The 23,791-nt window shown below is 46.6% G+C and overlaps 5 protein-coding genes across 5 annotated transcripts; 2 read left to right on the top strand and 3 right to left on the bottom strand.

The window, feature by feature from the left end:
* Positions 1-965: 965 nt before the first annotated feature.
* LOC136461303 (uncharacterized) lies at positions 966-5,147 on the top strand. The gene is made up of 10 exons (XM_066460651.1): positions 966-993; positions 1,937-2,008; positions 2,366-2,408; positions 2,589-2,643; positions 2,741-2,820; positions 3,180-3,246; positions 3,449-3,526; positions 3,636-3,819; positions 4,206-4,953; positions 5,068-5,147. Exons 3-10 carry the CDS (start codon positions 2,369-2,371, stop codon positions 5,145-5,147), a joined length of 1,332 nt encoding a protein of 443 aa, XP_066316748.1. The 5' UTR covers positions 966-993; positions 1,937-2,008; positions 2,366-2,368.
* A 36-nt stretch (positions 5,148-5,183) lies between these two features.
* Positions 5,184-10,627, bottom strand: LOC136461304 (protein FAR1-RELATED SEQUENCE 5-like). The gene is made up of 7 exons (XM_066460652.1): positions 9,510-10,627; positions 7,978-8,235; positions 6,638-6,732; positions 5,998-6,509; positions 5,542-5,924; positions 5,289-5,403; positions 5,184-5,226 (listed from the first exon to the last, which is right to left on the bottom strand). The coding sequence occupies exons 2-7, from the start codon at positions 8,201-8,203 to the stop codon at positions 5,184-5,186; spliced, it is 1,374 nt and encodes a 457-aa protein (XP_066316749.1). The 5' UTR covers positions 8,204-8,235; positions 9,510-10,627.
* Positions 10,628-10,771: 144 nt separating this feature from the next.
* On the bottom strand, positions 10,772-14,384 carry LOC136457058 (disease resistance protein RPP13-like). The gene is made up of 3 exons (XM_066457101.1): positions 13,522-14,384; positions 11,951-13,357; positions 10,772-11,856 (listed from the first exon to the last, which is right to left on the bottom strand). Exons 1-3 carry the CDS (start codon positions 14,007-14,009, stop codon positions 10,959-10,961), a joined length of 2,793 nt encoding a protein of 930 aa, XP_066313198.1. The 5' UTR covers positions 14,010-14,384; the 3' UTR covers positions 10,772-10,958.
* Positions 14,385-17,082: 2,698 nt separating this feature from the next.
* On the top strand, positions 17,083-19,033 carry LOC136459756 (delta(3,5)-Delta(2,4)-dienoyl-CoA isomerase, peroxisomal-like). Its single transcript, XM_066459593.1, has 2 exons — positions 17,083-18,067; positions 18,636-19,033. Exons 1-2 carry the CDS (start codon positions 17,368-17,370, stop codon positions 18,824-18,826), a joined length of 891 nt encoding a protein of 296 aa, XP_066315690.1. The 5' UTR covers positions 17,083-17,367; the 3' UTR covers positions 18,827-19,033.
* A 368-nt stretch (positions 19,034-19,401) lies between these two features.
* On the bottom strand, positions 19,402-22,924 carry LOC136459757 (probable protein S-acyltransferase 7). Its single transcript, XM_066459594.1, has 5 exons — positions 22,647-22,924; positions 21,885-22,067; positions 20,781-21,077; positions 20,283-20,516; positions 19,402-20,187 (listed from the first exon to the last, which is right to left on the bottom strand). The coding sequence occupies exons 1-5, from the start codon at positions 22,737-22,739 to the stop codon at positions 19,750-19,752; spliced, it is 1,245 nt and encodes a 414-aa protein (XP_066315691.1). The 5' UTR covers positions 22,740-22,924; the 3' UTR covers positions 19,402-19,749.
* Between the last annotated feature and the right edge of the window lie 867 nt (positions 22,925-23,791).

Consider the following 23,791-nt stretch of genomic DNA (forward strand, 5'->3'; position numbering starts at 1 on the left):
TAATGAAGGGCAAGCCACAGCTGTTCGAACAGAGAACATCGACAAGGCCGAAGAAGAGCGCCTAATCACTTGCATCCGCACAGCCAAATACCTAGAAGGCCTGCGAAGATACTACAGTCGCAATATCAAAGGTTAGCAATGTCTAGCTGTTGACAACTTGGAATTTTTTTTAAGTTTTGAGCTGTATTTGATTTCAATTTACGATTTCTAAGCTAGTGAAAATATTAGCTAGTAATATCATTTTTCGACAACAAGTATTTCACTGTCATCTACAAAGTTTGTACTTCAAACTTTATTTAAGTATCACACACATGTTTTATAGTATTTTTGCTTAATAAAAATTGATTTTAAACCCTACTTGATATACCTGAACTATTGAATTAACTTTCATTTAATATTTTTATTGATCATTTTAAGTTACCAAATATTTATCTACACATTATATTACATGCATTATATATATATATATAGTACCTAGGTACCAAATAACTATTCAGTACCCAGCACCGCCACCGTACATGCTATCAGGCCCACCCTTTCGTTCAGCCTCCCAGGCCCGGCCCAGCCTTTTTTTTCCTTGCCGAGCTCCTGGCCAGCCGACGTTCTTTGCAGTTGTTTCTATTCCAATCCGCATCTGCTCAGCCGACGCCGTAGTACCGCACCTAATCTAGTCGGCACCGGCGCTGCCCCCGCCCCTCGCCTCACCGGTTCGGTGTTTCGGATCTCGGCGGCGGCAGCTCTCAGCGCCAGCTCCTCCTCCAACACCTTCTCGCCATCGCCCTCGCCCGCGAGCGGATCAGGCGTCGCGGCGAGGCGGACCGCGGACGTGGCCTCGAAGGAGCAGGAGGTGTCTTGCCCTTGCGGTGACGATCGCTGTTGCTGGCAACAACCATCGCGTCAGTTGCTCTCGCGCTTCTGCTCTACCTCGGCCTCGATCTACCCGAGGCTACGCCTGCGCAGTCCTATGCCGCCGACCCGGACACCGTCGTCGAGGTGAGTGGCCTCCCCTTTGCACCTCCTCATCTGTGTTTTAATTTTTGTGTTTGTGCGGGATTTGGATGTGTTGCGCGTTTCGGATTGGGGAACGATGGACTTGGTGCTTAACTGATTTCCTCACCACCGTCGTGCTTAGTAAATTGGACGGGTGATATGACTGTTTAGCCCATTTGTGGATAGATAACCTATGGGTCAGTGATCAAGTTGACGCATGAGAGGACCAAGTTTTTGCTGCATTCACGATGTGCCCTATGGATTTTGCAGCAGCCAGCAGTCGGTCACCAGCTTCCCCAATGTCGACGACGCCAATAGCTATTGGGATGTTTGTCTCCTACTATTGACTCATCAAATCAATATGATCATTTGTATACCAGCTGGAGCCTTATTATATCCGTTCTTTTCCTACAAGAGAGCAGCAGCTCCATTGCATTCAAATTCTAGCATTCATGTTATATAGAGTTTTTTCATCACTAAGCCACGGCCAGCTGTTGCTCTTTCAGCTTTCTGTATGGTAGAATGCTTTTGTGCACTTGGCTGATGTGTTGACTTATTATGTACTATTTATGCTTATTGATAAATTTGCTCAGTCTATTGAACTAAAAGATTTGATCTTGCAAATTTCATCTAGCTAATTACAATGTTTTTTTTTGCAACAAAAGATTCGTGGCTTGAAATGTGATTTGTGGCTTGAATAGGTTTCTATACACGTAAGGTATCTTTGTTTCTTGGTTTCTAGTACATGTTAATAGCATGCCCTTTAACTATGATATTTAATTTTTCTCCCAATATGATTTTTCTATATTAAGTTTCAGCTCCCTCTCCCGTCCACTCGGTCTCCTTCCCTCCCTCTGCCGGCACTGCCCGTCGCTCCCTCTCCGTACCACCGCTGCTGCGTCGCTGGCCATCTATCCGCCGTGCCTCCCGCCACGCCGCCCCACAGCGCTGTGCCACCGAACACACACGTTGATTGCCGAGCTTGCATCATTTTGGATGGAGCCGCCCGGTCCCTCAGGTTTCCTTTACCCTCCTTATTCATGCATCTCGTTTTGATGCCCCATTAAGGTAGTGTCAAATTTGCTTGACTATTTAGATTCCCTGATATGGTTACTGTTTGTTAAAGAATGATTAATGTGTTTCCATTTCATTTTTTATTTTCCCTTTTATTTTAGTTTTGGTAAGCATTATGCAGATATAATTCTTGAACATCCTGTTGAACTTCACTAATTCATTATGCGATGATCTAATTGGTTTCTTACAACCATACACATTGATTCAGCTTTGCATTGTGTTTTTAGATCATACACGTATGTTTTTACTTATGGCGTGATTATAGTTTCATAAATCAATTCTATTTATTCTGCATTTGCAGAGGATGCCCATGCCGAAAAAGGCCCTGGTTCGTCAACTAAAAGGTTCTTTTTATCATTTCCCCATTATGTTGTACTTATCTTATTTTAGACATTCACATTGAGTCAGCATTTGCAACTACATTGTTATGTGGATTGAGTTTGTAATTTTAAGTTGTACACTATATGAGTGCAGTATTCTAATTAGATTCTGACTCAATGTCTTCATATTCCGGTTGGAGCTAGTTGATAAGATGCCTGACAACCCAAAAAGGCTTGTATTTGAGAGCACTCAACAGCGGTCAGTACATGCTTTTTTTTTATTTTAGTGGCCTTTTTCATGTGTTGTACCTGCTTTTCTCTGTACGATGATGCTAATGTGATCATTGCCCATTTAGGTATGAGGTCCCTTTGCGACAAGACGAGAGGTTACCCTCCTCTCCTGGTACAACCTCTGCATCGGCTCCACCAAATAGAGGTGCAAAGGGGAATGGATGTACTATAATTTTAATCTGTTGCAGTATGGAGTTAGTATTTTACAAATGACTAGATAATATTACATATATTCATTTATAGCTTATCTAATCTTGTTTATGAATTTTTTATTTATATTTATATGATCTGTATGTACACATAATTAGAGAATAATTTAATATCCATGGATTTTAAATTTTGCTATCTTAAATTTCCATTATTCTTTTCATTCCACTTTAGCTTGTCCTTGTGTTAATTAACACTTTTCATCTTGTTCTGAAAGCTCACAAGATTTTTCTATTCTTTAAAATTATCTACCTTTGTTGTTTATTATTTTTCTTGTTTGGTCCTTTTGGTATTCAGATGCAAGGCATTCCCCTTCTAAGACCCCTGCGGTAGCACCTACTTCCCGTGACCACTCTCAGAGAAGGTATTGTTTTCTTACAATCTTGTGTACCAAATTTCCCACCAATCATAATTGTCTGAGGCATATCAGTGTACTCTTCCAATTTGTATATTCTGTACTAACATGCTACACAAAAATCTCCTTCTTCTATCTCCTATTTAACCATACCCCTGGTTTTATTTTTTTCCCAAAAGTTCATGGATCATTTTTTTCTATTTGTTTGTAGGACTCATGCTGCTCAGCGTACTGTGGATAGGGTCCCGTGTAACCTTAAGAGGGTGGTTTTTGAGAGCTCGCAGGAGAGGTTCATATGTGTTTCAATTTATTATAATTCTATTTATTTCCGAGAATCATCGATTAATGTTAATTCTTAGTTTGTTGTTAAAGTTTATCTGTTCGTGGCCTTTTTTTAGGTTTGAGCATCATATTCGACCAGAGCATGTGTTGCCTTCTGCAGCTGGTCACGACAGTGATGACGACGACTTCATGCCCATTCCCAACACCCGTTCATCCTCACACATCGACAAATCTAAGGATGTTGGTCCGAGGAAAACTAGGCAAACACGAGCAGGATTGTCGACCGGTGCATGTACAGAGGTGTATACCATTTATTTACTTCTGCACTTTCTTTTCATAAGAGTTATCATTCTAAAGCTCCTCTTCGTATGTACCACTAGTTTGTTTTTTCCTTCAATATACCACAAATCTACTATCATGTCTTTGTTGCCAAATCTCTACTTTTCTATATCTGTTTTGCTTTCTACTACCCCTGCAAAAAAAAAATCAACTACACTACCCCTGCATTAGTTTATCATTCCTACATCCCTTTCTCCAATTATTAGTTTTTTTAGAAATCTGTCTTCTTCTCGACTACCCATGCATCAGTTTATCATTTCTATAGTGCTTCTCAGAATTCCGAGTGTCTCTTCTTTTTTATCCATTCTTGTCCTTACCATTTCTAAAATTCTTGTTATTTGTCCCAGGCAAGACAAAGGAAAAAGAGAGCTACCAGCCGTTCTTCCATTGTAAATGTTCGGTGTAATTCCAGAAATGTTATTTTCACCACTAACTTGTTGAACCCACAGCAATATGCTGCTATTGAAGCTGATGGGTTTGGTCATTTGCTGAGAATGAAGATCGATGCTGTAGAGAGCAAGAATCTGCTAACCTGGCTATTAGACCACACTGACCCTGATCGTATGCTAATTAGGATTGGTGCAGGCAAGGTCCTTCCGATCACGCCACAAATAATTAGCATGGTTCTTGGTTTGCCTATACGTAGTGAAACCTTCAAGCAATACTTATGGAAGGAAGGTATCATATTTCGCCAGCAGCTTATCTCTGATCTTAACCAAAGTCTCACTGAAGATTGTGACATACATATATCAAACCTGCAACAAGAGATCTTAAAGGGAAATGTGAACCCCCTCATGAAGAGATGCTTCTTCATGATACTTTGCAACAGGTTTCTACTTCCCAGCAGCAGTAACACCATTGGTTCAGTTGACATCAAGAGGACAATGGATCACCAATTGTTCGGAGTTATTGACTGGTCACAGGCTGTATTCAATGATCTCCAGATAGCTGTTCGCAGCTGGCACGATCGTGACAAAAATCAACTCACTCAAAACATATATGGCTGTGCCATTTTTCTGCTAGTAAATTTCTTTTCATCCATCCATCTTTTTATTTATTTTTTGCAGCTTTCCTACCACCTAACAATATATGGCTGTGTCAATTTTTTTCACCCCTTCTTTTTTGTATGCACAAAATTCAGCACTTGCTTTGCAAACCGGTGCAATGCTGTTTTCTTTCCCACAAAACATTTTTTCATTATAAAATTAGTGCTTTCGCTGCGCTGTGTAGAAGCCATTCTTCCACAATATTCACCTTTGAAATACGCGGGGATATACCTGCTGCGTTGATCATAAAGGCTCTGAAGTGCACTATTTTTTTCTAGATTAAATTCTGTTATTAGTTCCTTCCATGCCTCCTCGAACTCTCCTGGTGTTAGTGGATGGTTTAGCACAGAATTAAATTTTTCCTTGAAGTCTTCTTTCTCATACATGCTATACAATTCATTCAGGTTGGCTGATAGCTTGTTGACTACATGCCACCTGCATATTTTGTGAGTTATCCCTGGAAACTCCTTGATTGCTGCTTCCATTGCTGAATCTTGGTCTGCAAGTTTTGTTTCACATGCTTTCATTTAAATCATGAAAATTGACAGTATATCACGAAACCACATTACACTTGGTTATTCCAAGCAACTAAATTTATCATATAAATAAACTTATGCAAAATATAAAAAATGGATACCTGTCAGAATGCATCTTGTTCGGTTTTTTCCCATGCATTTTTTAAATGCTCTGAAAACCCACTCGAATGTTTCCGTTGTTTCATCTCCGAGTAGTGCACATCCAAAAACAGTGTTATGGAGGTGATGGTCAGAGCCAACAAACATAGCCAGTGGTTTATCATAAACATTTGTTTTATAGGTTGTATCAAATGACATTACATCTCCAAAATCTACATATTCCCCTTGCATGCTGGCATGACTCCAAAATATGCTGTGTATACATCCATTCAAGTCAACCTTTGCCTCCCAGCGGAATTGGGGGTTTTCTAACTCACAGTCTTTGAAGAATTCCAGCAGCTTGTTGACATCATTTGCATGCTCCGCCCTCATATTAGCCGTCTTTCTGCAGGTTAGTCGTACATAAGCTCATCACATATCGACATGAATTAAAAAATATATTATGTTTTGCCACTCACCGGTTTTCCAAATCTCGATTTGTCATCGCTATATTCTCCTCACCTCCATGCATATCTCTTAATATGTTTCTAATGCTATGGTTAGGGACATCATTTGATTGTAAGTCATCAACATATTCTAGAAGCAAAGGATTCTTGTACTTGTGCGCCCTTATCTGTTTTGTTTCTGTAGGTTTTGGGAGCAACACGTGGTTATGGTTCAGTCTGACATCTGTAATCTCTGCAAATTCTTCACTATTTTCTTTGTCACATCTAAACTTTAGCTTGATGAATGCCAGGCATGATGTCTTCTTTGTTGTCTTGCCCCTGACACGTTTTGCCTCATTCCCCTTGTAGTATTTACCTATTCCATAATTATTGCACCTTAAGTACCTAGTATAATCTGTTTTGTTAGCCTTCTTTGGCTGAAAACCTGCCCTCTCAGCATATGTACAGTAGAATTTATGTGCTTCATCCTCTGTTTTGAAGCACATACCCACTCTAGGAATCAAAGCTTGGTCCAAGTTTTCTTTCTGTTCAAAAAAATAATTCTCATAACCATTTCAGAATTATATGCTTACCATTTACACTACTGAAACAAATAGACTGTTTTTAAGATCTACTCAACTTAAATTACCGGCAAGGCCAATATTACACTTACATGGCTGTATTTATGCTCTTCGTCTGGTGTCACAATCACTGATGGGTCAACAGTTTCAGGCAGTAAGAACAAAGTTATGCTACGTCCTTCTTGACCTGAATGAGAATAAAGCTTAAAATGTATGAAGCTGTACAAACCTTGAAATGGAATAACCAAGCACTAACTGCATCTGTATCTGTCACCTCTAAAAAAAAAGACTGCATATTATTATTGGGAGTGACTACCCATCACTCGGTTGATAGTTGATACAGTTATCATCCACTTTTTGAGCCAATCATAATTAAACACGTCATCAGTAGGATATATGTATATAAAACGGCACAGAAACAATGATTGAAAAATATGATAAAATCAACCAGATTTTCTATGCAGAGCAATAAAAAACTGATTGACAAGTAACAAAATAATCAAACCAGATTCTCCCTCTCTGCCCAAACGCAACAACTCACAGGAAAAGTCACGTGCCCTCTGTACACATCCAACCACTCCGATTCCTTTTGGCAAGCTAACTGAAACTTATCATCTTGGAGGCCAAGAAAAAAAAAGAATAAAAGGAAGGAAGATAGAGCCAAAGATAAGAAAAGAAGTGCTATTTGCTGATCAGAAATGGACATTCTAAAAGCAATACTGTAAAGACAGATACTGCTGCTAAACACCAAAAGTTTAGAACCAGCACACACGTAGACCACTGACAAAAAATCATTGAACCGATTACTGAAAAAAATCATGCAAGCAATAAAATAAATATTGATAGAATTAAAAATTTTAATAATTTATGGCTATCGAGCACCAATTTCTGAACCAGAGAATTGCAGTGTAATTGAAAGCTTGGGTATATGCAGGCTACTGAATCTGAATAACTTTGCAGTCAGAGATGGTTCCTTTCTTTTTCAGTCAAAAGGCACCAGAAACATAGTAACCAACAGATACTGTGCTGGAAAATGATTTTTGAAGTACAACTGAACTGTCTATATTGCTATTATGGATTCTTGTTCACTGACAGAAAAGGGAAGAGCGCTCTGGCTGCAAGAAGCCTAGAACAGAAACTTTTAGCATTACTCGTGGTACATATAACCTGAACTGAAGTTATCTGCTGAAGACAATGACGGAGCATAGTAACACAAGGAAACACTTGAAGTGGGTCCCAGATTAGCCTACTTTGGAAAAAAAAAAGTGTAACATTCAACTGCGAAGAAGAATTGGACAGCAATGAAAATTACTGCAGACTGAAATACAGAGCAAAATAGTGGAGAGAAAAATTCAGAGGGAGCACAACTGAAGACTGAAAATATTCAGACTGAAAATTGAAACAATAAAATACTGAAATCTGAAACACTAACCCTCGGTTTGGCAGCATGCTTGCGGTGTGCGGTTTCCTTCGGTGCTTCTTTCACTTGAACCATTCCCCTGGATTCCTTGATAGACAAAGTTGCAGCATGGAGTGTCAACCTGTTGCATCCCTATATTGCATCTTGTCACCTCTTCAACAGCGACACCCTCTTCGTTCATCTCTGCAACACATCTATTCTTTCCTACTTCATCAAATTGCAGCCTTCTCGTTGCCATCCTTATTCACTGATCAACAAATGTTTAGGGCCCTTCAAGACAATTGTACATATTTATCATCATTACTCAATGTCAAACATTTTGGAAACAAAAACTCTCGAAGCCTACACCTCTCCTTTCCTTGTCTCAATCTCTTATATTTTTCTTTCCTTATGCAATTCATTATTATTTTTTGCCTATTGATGCATGCAGATTCATAAATTTCTTTCATAATAATCGGATTGTTTCTATAAATCTAATTTTCCATCTCTCTTTCCCATGTTGCTTTCTTTGCTCCTACCTCCAGCTTCAATTGGGTTGATTGGGATCAGCTGTCATTTCAGACATGGCACGTGTATGCACAGAGCAGAAACTAATCTCCACAAATTAGTCAACAATCAGTCCCATTGAATGAACTGGTTCAACAATCTATAAGAGTGCATCCATAAATTGGGGACGCAATCAACAGGAAAAGAATCGATAAGAGCCTGTCCCATTCACTAAACATGTAATTCATTTTTCATACCACAATCTAATCCTCAAAACAAATTTATGATCATGTAAGTTATTATGGACCAGAAATTGTACAGGATGCACTCCTATTGAATGAGCCGGTTCATTCAATCCTATTGAATTGATGGACACTTTTTGCGACAGTGACATTCAGAAAAACCAAACTGGACTTGCAATCACTTTCAAAGCTTGCCCATACATGTTGAACAGAGAAGAACCAAGGACTAAGGTTTCCAGCAGTGATTTACCCTACCCCAAAAGTAAATATAAAGTGTCAATAACAATCAACTATGATTACCCTCCCCTGACTTTACTACCCTGCAAGTGCCCCTCACCTAAGATTATCAGTATGACTCCATGGTGGCATTTAGTATAGGAAAGGTGCTTTCTTTCCCTTAAGCAACTTAATGGTATGACAGCGACTGACAAAAAATATCAGGACAAAAGTTTGACCTCATAGCTGATCCAAGGAAACTGGTGAATCAATCCGTATATATAGAGTGACAAATTTAGTCACTGGAAATCAATCAAAAGCACATCAAGTTGCAAGATTTGAATGAATGAGAAGCGAAATCCTCAGGTCAACTGCTACAGCCAAGATTCTACAGTGCAATATTAGGCCCCAAAGCAAAGGTAGCACAGATTATTCATGCATCGAATGAATCTCGCACAAATCAAGAACGTATATGATACTACATAGTGATAACATACAGGATCGTGTAAGGCAAAAAGGAAACCAGGATGGAGAGATGAAGCAAATGAACGCAGCAGCAGGGCAGCTACAGGATAAACAGAGAGAAGGTCATGGTCTGACCTCGCTGTCCGATGGTGAGGGCACCGGGCGCTGGCCAACGGGGGGTGCCGGCCGCCGGGCGCGCGCAGGGCCGGAGGGGACGGCAGCGGTGGCGGCGTCGGGCTTCCGGGGCGGTGGCGGCGTCGGGCTTCCGCGGCGGCGCGGGAGGCCAGCAGGGTCGCGGGGACGGCGCGTGGGAGGCCGGCGTGGGCGCGCGAGGCCGGGAGAGGGCACGGCGAGCGCACGGCGAGGGCTCCCGCTCGTTCGTCAGGCCAGGGCGGCCACAACCGCACGGCGAGCGCTGCTGCGACCGCAAGGCGAGCGCACTGTGGTGTTCTCGGTCGTTTAACCGGGAAATTGACTTCGTGCTCGGAGTAGCAACCGCACGGCGAGGGCTGCATACGGCTGCAAGAAACCAATTTTTTTTTCGGAAGAAGGTGCACACGGCCGAATCCAATTTTTTTTTCGGAAGAAGGACGCTGGGTACCAAATAAGTCAGTAGTACCCGGGTACTAAATAGGGTTGGCCATCCCCTTCCTCCCTCTCCGGTCCCCATCCATCTTCTCCTTCCCCTCTTTTTGTTTCCCCTCAAGGTCCCAGGGCGCCATGGAGCAGGCGAGCAGGCTCCCGCGCTCGCGCCATCCTTTTCCGTACCGGAGCCTGAGGCCCCATCCTCCTCCCCTATGCACTCCCCGTCGCCTTCCTCCACTCCGACAACAGGCGCACGTTGGCCTCTGGCGCTTCCAGCAGCGCCCTCCACTCCGGCAACCGGCGCTGTCAACCTCCGCCCCCCACTGGCGCTTTCAACCTAGCTCCATGACGTGCTTGTCGTTCTTGGCTTGGCGATGGCCAGATCTGCGCGTGAGCCGAGCTCGCCGCGTTCGGCCCGATGGCAGCTGGATCGATCTCGCAGTCGCAGCCCACCAATGGCGGTCGTCCGCCGGAGCGCAGCGCAGGTCCATCGCATGGCGTCGGCGAGCTCGAGATCAGGGCCTCACACAGCCCGTGTAGGCGGGCAGCGACGGGAAGGGTGGGCGGCGGCCCGTGCAAGCAAACAGCGGTGGAAGGAGGAAGAAGAAAGGTAACAGGGGATGACGAGTGGGCCCTTTAGGGCAGTGAGCGGGGAGACAAAAAAATGACGGGTATTTTAGGCCATACGAAAATACGGTGTCCTGCATGTGTGGTACTGACGTGGTTCGGATGCAGAAAATGGCACCGGTGAGGTAGAGACAAAATTGTAATGATAAATTTTCAAATAGATGAATAGTAATGACATATCCAAAAACACAAAAATTATAATGGCATAGATCAAATAACTCAATAATATAAGTGCCTAAATAGGGATGGCAACACTGACATTAACACTCGAATTGCAATGTCCTCGCTTCATCATATCATCATAGTCGTTCATGAGTTGAAGCAGTATTGACTATTGACAACGAGCCACCACCATTCACCAGATGGTGATGATCAGTATATAGTCTGGATGACGGGAACGTGCTTGACCTTGTGGTAATCCTGGCCTTCGCCCTCCTTGATCCTGCCCACGATGTCGGGCATGCTGTACAGCACCACCTCCTCCAGCTCCGTCATCCCGGCGAGAGCCTCCGGGAGCATCCGCATTTTGGCGCACCGGAACAGCGTCAGCATGGCGAGCCCCGGCATGGACTCCGGGCTCACCGTCCACTCCTCCAACTTCGTTAGGCCGAGCTTCAGCTTGTGCAGCCTCGGGAATCCAGTCTCCACGAACGCCAGCCGATCGCCGTCATAGGCGTCGTACATCATCGTGAGCTCGGCCAGGTTCGGCAGCTCGGCCAGCATGTCCACGAACTTCTGCCCCACCTCGGTGTTCCACATCGACAGCCTGATCAGGTTCGGCCGGATGTACCGGACGTCCTCCGCGCCTCTGGGCCCCTCCGGCGCATCCATGGCGCCTATCAGCTTCAGGCTCTGCAGCCGGCGGAGGCTCGGGATACTGAACACGCTCGACGGCAGCGGGTCGCCCCGCAGCTCCAGGTGCTCCAGGAGGTCGAGGCTCTCCAGCGCGGCCTCGAGCGCATCGGCGTGCTTGGCGGTCAGCTCGCGGAGCTCCAGCGACCGGAGGCTGGCGGCCTTCCCCAGCGGGTTGTAGTCGCCGCCCCACCCGCGCGGATGCACGCCGTGGAGCGTCTGGAGGCTGTGCAGGTCGCCCAGGGCCCTGCTCGGCAGAGTGAACAGCGCGACGACGTGCCGCAGCGTGGGGATCCTCCAGAACGCGGCGGGCACCTCCAGGACGTGCCGGCCGCCGAGGATGAGCGACTGCAGGTTGACAAGGTTGCCTATGGTGCTCGGGAGCTTCTCCAGGTCGCCGCATTGGAGGCCCAGGTATCTGCTCATACCAAAACGCGTGACCAAACATTATAATCTAGCCTCTAATCTCATCTCTGCTACTCCTACTCCAGTGTTTCGGAATCGATCAGTACCTGATGTGGATCATGGAGCCGATCTCGTTTGGGAGCTTCTTGAGCTCTAGTCCATGAATGTCGATGACACGGAGGAACTTGGAAGCATGGAGGAAGTCCAGGTCGGTGGTGTGGATGAAGTTGCTGGACGACCTGACTCGTCGACCCTCCACGAAGTCGCAGATGATGGAGCGCAGCTTGGGGAGCGCGTTGCTGAGCTGCACGTACCTGTCCGTGGTGGAGTTGAGGACGGCGAGGCGGCGCACGGTGGCCGGCGCGAGCACGTCAGTGCTGTCGTGGCTCTCGATGAAGCTGGCCTCCTGCGCCTCGTCCTGCGCGAAGGCGTGCAGGCGGTCGTGCACCACCACCGTCTGCACGCCGCCGAAGTCGTCCTTGTCCACCAGCTGCACCATGCAGCGGGAGATGAGCTCCTTGAGGTACCCCTGCCCGACCTCCTCCATGGTGCTCCCGCGGCGCGGGCGCACGAACCCCTCGGCCACCCACAGGCGCACCAGGCGCTGCGCGTCCACCGGGGTGCTCTCCCGCATCGCCGCCAGGTAGAGGAAGCACGACTTGAGGTGGTGCGGCAGGTCGTCGAAGGCCCGCGACATGATCCGGGGCCAGCTGTTGCTGCTGCCGCCCCTGTGCTGCTTCTCGCGCGCCGGCGGGGCCAGCTGCGCCATCACCTCGTCCCACTCCGCCGGCAGCTCCTTGGACCGCAGGATCCCGGCGAGGACGACGATCGACAGTGGCAGGCCGCGCGTGATCCGGAACACGTCCTGGTAGTACCTCGACTTGTACCGGCCGGGGCAGTCGCCGCGGGGGCCGAACACCCGGCGCCGGAACACCTCGTACGTGCTCTCCGGGCTCAGCCGGGTCAGTTCGATCGGGTCGTACGTGTGGCCAGCGTGGCCGAGGCCGACCACCTCCAGGCCTTCCGGGTCCGTGATCAGGAGCACCCTGCTGCCGTTGCCCTCGTCGGGGAGGGAGGCTCGCAGGCTGTTCCAGTCCGTGATGGACACGCTGCCGTCGACGACCACGAGGTACCGCCTCCCCGTCATGCTCTTGTGCAGCTGGTTGCTGATGTCCTTTCCCGTCCCGACGGCTTTGTCGCCGTCGCAGGAGTCTTCCGCGGCCTGCTTGGACGCGGACGGGGCCCGCCGCAGCTGGTTGGTCATCTGCCGGTGGATGTCGCAGAGGACGTCGGCGGCGCGGCACTTGTGCGGGAGCACCGTCCACGTGCGGATCTCGAAGTGGTTGCGGACCTCGAGGCTCTGGTACACCTTCCGCGCGAGCGTCGTCTTCCCAATGCTGCTCTCGCCGGCGATGGCCACGAGCGCGCGCGCGGGGACGGAGTCGTCTACGAGCTGCTCCTTGAGCATGTCGCTGTACTTGTCCAGCCCAACCGTATCCTCCTCCAGATCGTCCCTGCACAGAAATAAATCCGGTCAAATTGATCGCTTCGCTAGCACAGCAGCTTGAAAATTCAGACGAATCTTGGCCGGAGAATGAAACGAGAAGGACAGCAGCACCGCATGGACAGATTTGCAGGAGGAAATCTACTCAAATTGACCGCAAACACTGCTTCGTACCAGGCGGCGAGGGTGGTGGCGGAGGAGGCGGCGGCCCAGGCCGGCGCGGGCGTGTGCTCGATGTTGTAGACGGCGCGGTTCTCGGAGATCTCATTGAGCCGATTCCTGATCTGGCGGATACGCCCCGAGAGGTCGTGGCGGAGCGCGACCTGGCCGGCGCACCGGCCGGGCCACCACCACCACCCACCGACGGCGCACCCGGAACCCAGCGCGACCTTCCTCCGCCTCCGCCCGGCGCGGTGGAGGAAGTCGTCGAGCGCGTCCTCGGCCTCGAAAGCGACGTCGCGGGTCTGGCGCACCCAGACGGCGACGAACTCGTCGTCGCGGAGGCGGCGGCGGCGGTCGGCGTCGCGGATGAAGGTGTGGAGCCACTCGAGCTTGTCGCGGAGGAGGCGCACGTCGTCGCCCACCTCCAGCAGCACCGCCGCCTCCCACGCCACCAGCTCCGCCACCTTGGCCAGCACCGTCGTGATCGCCGTCTCCGCCATGCTGCTGCTGGTGGTATGTGCTCCTCCCGCAGGCAGTAGTGGTGGTCAGTGCGCTGGTCCGGATCGACTTGGCGCGCCGCCGGATATGTATAATGTATGGCGAGGCGAAGCTCAGCAGTGGCAGTGGGCAGGGAGGCGCATCACTTGAGTTGGTGGCGACAAGTCAATGCGGCGGGCGGGGAGAAGACAGGTCGCGGTGGCCGTCTTCGTCGACACCAGGGCCCAGGCCACCAGCGAAGTGTGAACACATACTTTTGCATTGATGCTCGCACGTGCTAAGCTAGAACGAACGGCGAATTCTGTGATTATTTATTCGCGAGTGGTTTTGCGCCGGCGGCCGGCTCCCGCCGCTGCAGTGCAGGCGGAAGGAAGCCGGAAGGAAGGGGACGTGGGTCTGGGAGGTTGTGAGATAGGACTATATAGGAGTAGATATTTTGGCGATTGGCGCCACGGCTTTATCGAACCACCTACAAATGATGCGTGCCTGCAGCGAGGTGACTGACAAGGACTTGAACAAATGAACCCAAAAATCAAAGACTAATCTCGTTTTCAATTTGGTTCTACCCTCCTGGCTTCGGACACAGATCCTGTGCAGTGGTTACTAAAGGATCTCAGTTTATCATTTGCTCTTTTGTGTTCACCATACACTCTCCCCCTTTTGTAAATGTAATTAGAGGACATTAATTCCCAGTTTAGAGCAAAATATATGCAAATATATGTTATTACTGTTAATGGGCTATCATGTGTAAATTGCATTATTCTTGATCTCTAAATTTTGACTCAAGAAGAACCGACTCATAGCAGAGAGTGAATAGAAATGATACAAAAAAAAAGAGGGAAAATGAGAGCTCTCATCCAAGCCGTTCCTTCACGGGTGCATGGCTCAAGAAGAACCGACTTATAGCAGAAGAGAGTAAATAGAAATCATAAAAAAAAGAGGGAAAATGAGAGCTCTCATCCAAGCCGTTCCTTCACGTGTGCATGGCTCAGGTGCAGCCACTGATTATTTTTTAGTAGTAGTAACCAATGCATAGGATCTGTGTCCCTGACTTCTTCCTTGTTTTTTTTGATACAGAATCTGAACTAAAAGATTCTTTGTAGGATCATCCAAATTCGAAAAGCCTAGTCGAGATTTGGGTAACGTTTGGATGGCCTAGCGATTATAGGAATGCGTATTGTATTAGGATTCTAGATAATAAAAATTCCCTACTGTTTAGACCACAGATTTTAGAGAGATATCAGCTCTTTTCTTTTCATTTTTTTGATAGAGGTAAACCCAATTTTTATAGAAAGCTATCAGCGGCACATTACAAAGAAAGGAACCGGATGCCAAACAACTAAATAGAAACAAGCTAAAGTCTCAAGACCACACAAGAGCTGACTCAAACTACAAAAACTAACACATTGTGGGCGAAAGACAAAACAGACATCCCTTAGAGAACTCCTTCAACTTCAAGGTCTTTAGTTTTCTTCCAAAAAAAACAACAGCCAGGTTTTCATTCTTCGGATTTTATCATCCATATATCCGACATCTTGTCCTTTCAATAGGATTCGCCATTTCTGCATAAACATAAAGATTTTGTGGAAAACTTCGTTACAACTCCTCGGAAATTTCTTCTCAATCCCCGTCTTATTTCTAACATTCCATAAACCCAAATGATTATAACAAACATGAACTAAATTCGTATCAATCCACGTATATTGAAGTGGGTTGGAGTGGATCTTAAACGAAATTTCACCCCAACACATGTGGATTGAGGTGAAGTCGAAAAAAAACCATCCAAACAAAGGCCTTATTGTGACTTCCACCCCCGCACCAGCCATCACTGACCACTTCACCCCTCCCCATTGCTCTATGAGGTAATTCCCTGTGAGCCATTAAAAAAGATCGTAATTTTTTATGAGCCACTGAAAAAGTTCGACGGACTTCAGTGCCACTGCTCTAATTTTTTTTTGCCCTCCATGCCACTGCCGTCAGATTGGGCTCTAACGGTGTGAAAAAACAAAAATACTTTTAGGTTTAAATATGCCATTAATTTTTTTGAGTATCTTAACGACTTCAACTGGAAAAACTCAAAACTAGAAAGTTGTAGATCTCATCGACATTTACAATTTTCATATAAAAATTATCTTCATTTAATACCGTAAAAAAGATATGATTTTTCTAAGATATATTAATCATATCAAATCATATCATTTTTTTGAATTAAATAAAGATATTTTTGTATGAAAATTGTAGATCTCGACGAGATCTACAACTTTCTAGTTTTGAGTTTTCCCATTTGAAGTCGTTAAGATGCTCAAAAAACTAATGGCATATTTAGACTTAAGGGTATTTTTGACTTTTCACACCTGTAGTTGACACCATTAAAGCCCCATCTGACAGCAGTGGCATGGAGGGCAAAAAAAAAATTAGAGCAGTGGCGCTGAAGTCCACCGAACTTTTTCAGTGGCTCATAAAGAATTATGATTTTTTGTAATGGCTCACATGGAATTCCCTCCCTCGAGCATGCAAGCATGTGCGGTTGCCTACCGCCTATGAGTAGGGAGGTAAGGCTAGCAGGAATACACCGCTGCAGGTCCCCTCTAGTTCCTCCGATGTGATTTTAGATAAAAAGCAGATGAAGTTAGATGTGCTCTAAGGACGTTGGCATGTGCAATGATGTTTAATTCTTGATTTTATTGAGGTATTTGGGTTGGGCATGATTAACTACTACTTCCTCCATCCCAAAGTATAAGACATTTTGACATTTCTAGATTTGTAGCTTTTATTATGTATATAGACAATATGTATTTAAGTGTATAACAAAAGTTAGGCTAGAAAAGCTAAAGCATCCTATATTTTGGAACGAAGGAGTATATTCGACTGCTGCCAGTTGCTGGCTTGCTGCGCCGCATAGGAGGAGGGCCGCGCTTTGGGCCGCGCGTGAGGGACAATGGCTGGGCCGTGCGTCGTGCGGATCATATTATGGGCTGGGCCGTGAACGTTGCGTGCGTGATATCCGTTCCAGAGCGTTGACAAAACCTTTCACTGTCATTCCGCTGGCCGATCAGGGGTCATCTTCAAGAAACACGAGTCGTCCTCTCAAAACACATGGAACAATAATCGATTTTACCGCCGCTGTTACTGATCCGTCCAAGAGCGATACAAGTCAGATTACTCACGATGATTATCCCTCGCCCTGTCCGCCGCTTATCTTAGATGTCTCCGGGATCCAAAACAAGAACAAGAGCGAGCAGAGCAGGGGAGAACGTGGCGACAAATCACCCGCGGCTTCATATCCCGCAACCACCACCAGCCGCAAGCCCGCGAGAGGGCAGGTAGCAGTGAACCCCACGCCACAGCAACCCACCTCGGATGGCCGGTGACCGTGACGCATCCGACGCGACGGCGGCGGCCGAGGCGGAGCTCCGCGCGGGGTTCGAGACCCTGGCCGTGACGCGGCCGGACCCTTCCGCGGGGGTATACGAGGTCCGCCTCAACCGCCCGGCGCAGCGCAACGCGCTGAGCCCAGCCGCCTTCGCGGAGATCCCGCGCGCCATGTCGCTCCTGGACCGGACCCCCACCGCGCGCGCCGTGGTGCTGTCCGCCGCGGGCCCGCACTTCTGCGCGGGCATCGAGCTGGGGGGGCCCGGGGACCCGCTGGCCGCCGCCTCCGCCGCGGGCGCCGGCGACACCGTGGTCGCCGCGGAGGCGCTCCGCCGCGCGGTCCTGGACATGCAGGGGGCGCTCACGGCCATCGAGCGGTGCCGGAAGCCCGTCGTCGCGGCGGTGCACGGCGCCTGCGTCGGCGGCGGCGTCGAGGTCGTGGCGGCCTGCGACATCAGGTGCTGCTCCAGGGACGCCACGTTCGTGCTCAAGGAGGTGGACATGGCCATCGTCGCCGACCTCGGCGCGCTGCAGCGCCTCCCGCGGATCGTCGGCTACGGCAACGCTGCTGACCTCGCGCTCACCGGACGCAAGATCACCGCCATGGAGGCCAAGGAGATGGGCCTGGTTACCAGGGTCTTCGATTCCAAGGAAGAATTGGATGCCGGCGTCGCAAAGATCGCCAAAGGTATTAACATCTGCTAGTATCAATCTTCTCCTTCTTACATACAGTACAACTGTTCATGCTTCGCTGCCTTGATTAACATGAGATGTACTAAGCTTACTGCAATAGAGCTGAAAGCAACAAACAATACTTATACTCTAGTGAGCACCAATGACCGTCACAGCCCTTTTGACAACCCTTGTACCACCAATATATCAAGCTCAAGATAACTGTTAACTAGCTTGTAGGAGTATAACGGTTCTTCCACCATGTGAGTATTATGCTTATGCTCCTGGAATTCATATAGATCCATCTCCAAGGGGCACCCATGTGGCTTAGGCACCTAGCGGTGGTAGTCTTGTGGGTTTTCAAAGATCGTGCCCATAGATTACACACTCATTCCCCTTCTATGATGAGAATGAGTAGTGTTGTACCTATTGTCGGTTTTGTGTTAGTCTGTTCAATTGTGCATGAGTGCTCTTTTACTTCATATGCTAGGTTAAACTGCAAATTATTTTGAGCTCACTCCTGCACGAACATAATCTGTCATATTCTTGACTAGTTTTGGACTGAACTTGGGTGATAATTTCAGAAATAGCTGAGAAGTCAGCATGGGCGGTGATGGGAACCAAGGCGGTTTTGCTAAGAAGCAGGGATGTGACTGTAGAACAAGGCCTGGAGCATGTAGCCACATGGAATGCGGGTATGATGAGATCGAATGATCTGAAGGAGGCCATCAGAGCCTTCCTGGAGAAGCGTAAGCCTGTGTTCTCCAAGCTGTAATGATCAGATTCAGATACCATACCTCTACTTATCTGAAAATTAATAAAAGGAATAAAGTGTGTTAGGAGTAGACAAGAATACCATCTGTGGTAGCATTTGGCGAAACATCCTTTCTTGTCAGGGAAAATGCATGTTCTCGGTGGAGTTGTGAAGACATTTTTCCATATCAATTGAGCTTACCAAAGTTGTTTCGGTCGATATGTCAAACGAGCCCAGGGTGTTATTGTTTTGTTACCTGTTCCAGTCTGTACGCAGACTCATTTCTTCTGCACGACTGCACCATATACACGGTAGTGAATGTCCCAGTTGCCCAAACCCCCAGACAATTGTCTCACCGCTACAAGATGAAAACCTTTACTTATACTGTTGAAAATGAATACTAGAGCAATATGCCCCAGAAGTGTAGCACCCTACTCTTCATCATGAACTCTACATGTCAAGGAACTTTAGAGCAGGAACAATACTATAGCATATTAACTCGAGGTAACTTAGCATTAAAAAAAAACTCTTAGCGATAAATTAACATTTCCAAAGAAACAAAGAAATGAAATTAATCTTAACATGGGCACTCAGATCAAGCGATGTTCATTTACTGCAATGCAAAGGTTCGACATTGTTCACAACCATTACCATCCAATCCAAGCAACTGAAACCTATTTTAGGCTTACTGCTCCGATTATATACAGACAAAACCTGACAGTGCCAAACTGGAGACGTCACAAATCAACTGCTTCAGACAATAGACATGAAAGACATCTCAAATTAAGAGAAAGAAGAAAAGAAAGTCCAGAAACAACCGCCATACAGGTCATGAGTCTAATAACATTAGTGACCTCAAATCTCAAATAGAACAACAAATTAGCAACGAACTGGCACTAACAACCCTGAGCATCTCACTAGAGACGCTTACATGGTCAATGCCATCATCGACCTGCTTCAACTCCCCAGCTTGAACGCCCAGGGTTTGTCGCTGAGGAGCCTTGCTCTTCCAAGCCGCCTCCAACTGCAAGCGCGTCACGGCTGAGATCTGGAGATGCGCTACAAAACCTGCCATCCTTGTCCTCCAACAAGTTGCTCAGACCTGCTCCTAAATCACCAATCTCAGCTGCCATCCTAGGTTCATCCCAAGCCACTGGTTTTCTACCCATCTCAATGTCGCCAACAGCTCTCCCCATGTTTGGACTCATGAAACCATTTGTTGGACGAGGCCTCAGACCATGCTCCTGTTGGACCCTACCACAGAAGTTGTTCTTGGAAGGAGGGATCGTTGTAAAGAAGATCTCTTTGATGTTTTCTATGACTCCCCTGTTGTATGGGTTGGCTCGTTGATCATAGCGATACCTGAAGTTCTCATATGTTGTCTACAAAGCGGAAGTAGGGCAACTGATTAGCAATTGGCACAACATACTTCATCAGGCAAGGATATAAATACATCCTTCTTGGAATCAGTTTTTACCTGATTTGTGCTCATGAGATACAAATGGAACACAGAGAGGCCACCAACAAACCAGACTGCAATGAATGTGTAGATGATTAAAGCAATAGATGCAGGGGTCTTTGCCATTGCCTTCCAAATTGTTATCTGCTCTTCATTTCTGATCTTAACAATGAGCACCCAGCAGAACCCAAAGACATACAGGCAGAGCAGAGTTGTTGAGAATACAAACATGTAGAAGAACCTGTAATTCCTCTGCATAAACATAAGAAATATTCTAAGGTGTTTGAAGTCTTTTACAATCCATCCAATTTAAGCAGGAATCTAGGCATTCTAAAAGGAAAAGATGCTCTACATTTTAGTAATGTGGGGGGGAACAAGCAAATACAATCGATGCGTTAAATGAAGAGACAACCGGGGCTGCAAGATTTAACATAAAGTGTTGGCAAAAGATTGTATATGAAGTATGAACAGCAAGACAGGCTTTCTGAGTCACAAGTGTTTAGTTAATAAACTTACAAGTCCAATGCATTGTCCAACCCATGGGCAGTGATGATCAAAACGCTCCACACAGTTGTTGCAGATAGAGCAATGAGAGCAACGAGGAGGCCTGTACAACATGCAAGTGTCACAGTATTTTGTCTTCACAGTGATCCCGTTGACAACAACATCCTTCACTCGGGGCAAACGCACGGGTGGAGTCTGGTTAGCCCCAACCTCTGCATTGCCATCAAAACCTTCAGGTTCTGGAGGATGTGCATTGCGAGGTATGATCCCCGGATCTCTCCCAGAAGTTAGAAGCAGAAGACTCAGATCCTGAAAGGTGGCACGATGCTTAAACAAGTTAGAAAATATGCTCATTCTATATCTTCTTCTCTTTACCAGCATGACCATGACAAAATATAAATTTGTGTATGTACCAAATTAAAAGATAGGGGTAGGAGCACCAGCAAAATATGCTTGGTGCTAGTGGACAGCAAGTTAAAAAGGTACTACAACAGGACAGATAATCCCCTTTTCTAGATAAAATCAGGAATCACTTCAATTAACACATGATGCTTAATAAAGGAAGAATATTACATTTCGATGCCATTATGAGCAATTAAATTTGACAGTTCACAGGTACTATATCATCTGGAGTGAGCCGCTTGCACAATTAGCATATAATGAATAATAAAATAATTAATGCAGAAGCGAAAGGAATAATCCCCTTTGATGACATCCAGAACTAAGTTACATTGTATAATTAGGGATCACTTTGCCATTTAACACATGACACATACGGTTAGGAGCAATTAAATAACAGTTCTTACGCAGTGTATCGTCTAGGGAGTCAATTGCCCAGTTGGAATGCAATGTATTGGAAAGGCAAATGTGAAACTGCAAATTTCCAGTTTCTAATCATATATTTTGATTGTAATAAAACTGAACCAAGCGATCATGCCAGACACAACCAGTATAGATGCAGAATACAAGCATAGTTTGAAAAAACTGAAGCTGTCGGCTTTGTTAAAGACTCGTACTGTTCCAATAACTGCATATGTATTAAGCAGCAGTACCTGTACCGCACAGCTCAGGAAATAAATGAGTGGTGATTTGAAAAAGGCTAAGAACCATACTCACATATGCTGTGAATAGAACTGCTGCAATCATAACCGGCAATCCCAGACCATAAGAGAACGTATCCATCAATTCCTTCGCAACGAATGCACAGAAGATTGATGCTGGCGCGACAATAAGGAACATGGTGACAAACAAGGATCTTGCATCAGGACCAAATATGAATCTCCCCTTCAGTAAAAACACCTGCAAAACATGCAAACTACCGTCAAACACACTTTCTAGTTCTATCACGACAGAAACAGCTTGAAAATCTCGTAGGAAACATTTCTTCTCAAGCTAGGTGGGTACCATTGTCAACTTTGTCTATGCACAACTCACAAAAGAAAGCAGACGGTGAAATTATTCTGAGATGTAATAGACACTCAGTCGAAGTATAATTAATGCACTAGTCCGGTCCTAAAACTCAGGTTTCTTGTCCTGACCAAGACCAGAGGCACTTAACCCATCCAGCCGTCCTAGAACCTACATTCCCAGAATCCCAGTACAAAATCATAAAATAAATGGGGGAAAATCGAGTAATCAATTATTTTTGGAGCCAACAATGACCAAACGAATTTGCCAAGCTCAGCAAGGGAATCCCAACATCTGCCTACGACACCGCAGACACGAGTCAATCTAGTGCCGGTCCCTAGAAAGAAAGGAACAGCTAATTTGAGTCGCGACCTCAAGGCCGCACAGATCCACACCACGCCCGCAACAAAGGAACTACGGGAGGAAGAAAGGCACAGAGGGGAAGAGAGAGGAGAGGGTCATTCCGCTCACATTGTTCCCCTTCCAGGCCTTGTACACCAGCGGCGCCTCCCCGCCAGCGCCGGCGCCGGTGCCGACGCCAGCGCTGGCGCTCGCTCCGTTCATCGCCGCCGCCCGCTCAGCCGCGAATAGCCGACCAGATCACGGTCCAGATCACTACATAGCCGGCGGCACAGCAACCTCCCGGGATCGCCGCGCCGCAGGTGGTGTGAGCTCGCAATGCCGTCCCCCCAGGCCCCACCCCAACCCCACCGCTGCGCCGCCGCTGATGTCGCGGGAGGGAGAGAAGCGAGATGAGACGAGACCAAATGGAGGGCCTCTGCTGGGGACATGTAGTAATATCTCGTGGTGGTCCCTTCTTCCCTAGGTTTTGCATAAAAGCCCTCCTATTTCTCAACATTTCTGCTCCCCGCACGGCAGCGAACAGCAAAGCCCCGCCATTTGCGCCGTGCACAGTGTAGGTAGCTTCCTCTCTTTTCTGAATGAATTTTCAATTCTGTTAATATAAAAATTTGAAAAGATTTTTGTGTCAACTTTCTGCGTCTGCAGAAAGTTTGTTTGATTGGGGTTAGTGGAGCCGAAGGGCTACTTCTCCACCAAATCCTTGCTGGCAGGAGAGTTTGGCCAAGTGGGTGAACAAGGGCTATGTTTGGCTATCATTATAAGCCGGTTTATCAGCTATGATATAATTTTTTTTTCTCCTAACAAATCAGTCGTATAAATCAACACAAGCGGCTTATAAACCAGCCGAACGGAGCCAAAGCTGGGAGGGTTTTGTGGTATTCCCAAATGCTAACTTGAGATCTGTGACAGTAAGTTTTACTTGCAAACGAACTGCAGTGTGCTAACTTAAGAAGGTGGCGTTTGGTTAAGTGGTTTAGTTGTTGTTATTATGGCACAACGAAAGTCATTGTCAGGTCAAAAGAGAAACTGGTGCCCTTTCTTCTGCATGTGCCACAGCTGAACAACTTTTGAAGTGGAATCAGTTGGCTTTGGCCCGCACAATAATTGATGGCTGGAGTTCTAAAGGCCGGGAACATACGATTTCACGCCAAAAACAGGGAGATTGAGGCCAGTCTCAAGGAAAGGTTTTATGTCCTGTTTGTAAGGCGTGAAACTGGACATAAAACAACTTGTCTCAGTGCATAGTTTTAATT

The sequence above is a fragment of the Miscanthus floridulus genome, chromosome 6, assembly GCF_019320115.1.
Source record: "Miscanthus floridulus cultivar M001 chromosome 6, ASM1932011v1, whole genome shotgun sequence".
Lineage (NCBI taxonomy): Eukaryota > Viridiplantae > Streptophyta > Magnoliopsida > Poales > Poaceae > Miscanthus > Miscanthus floridulus.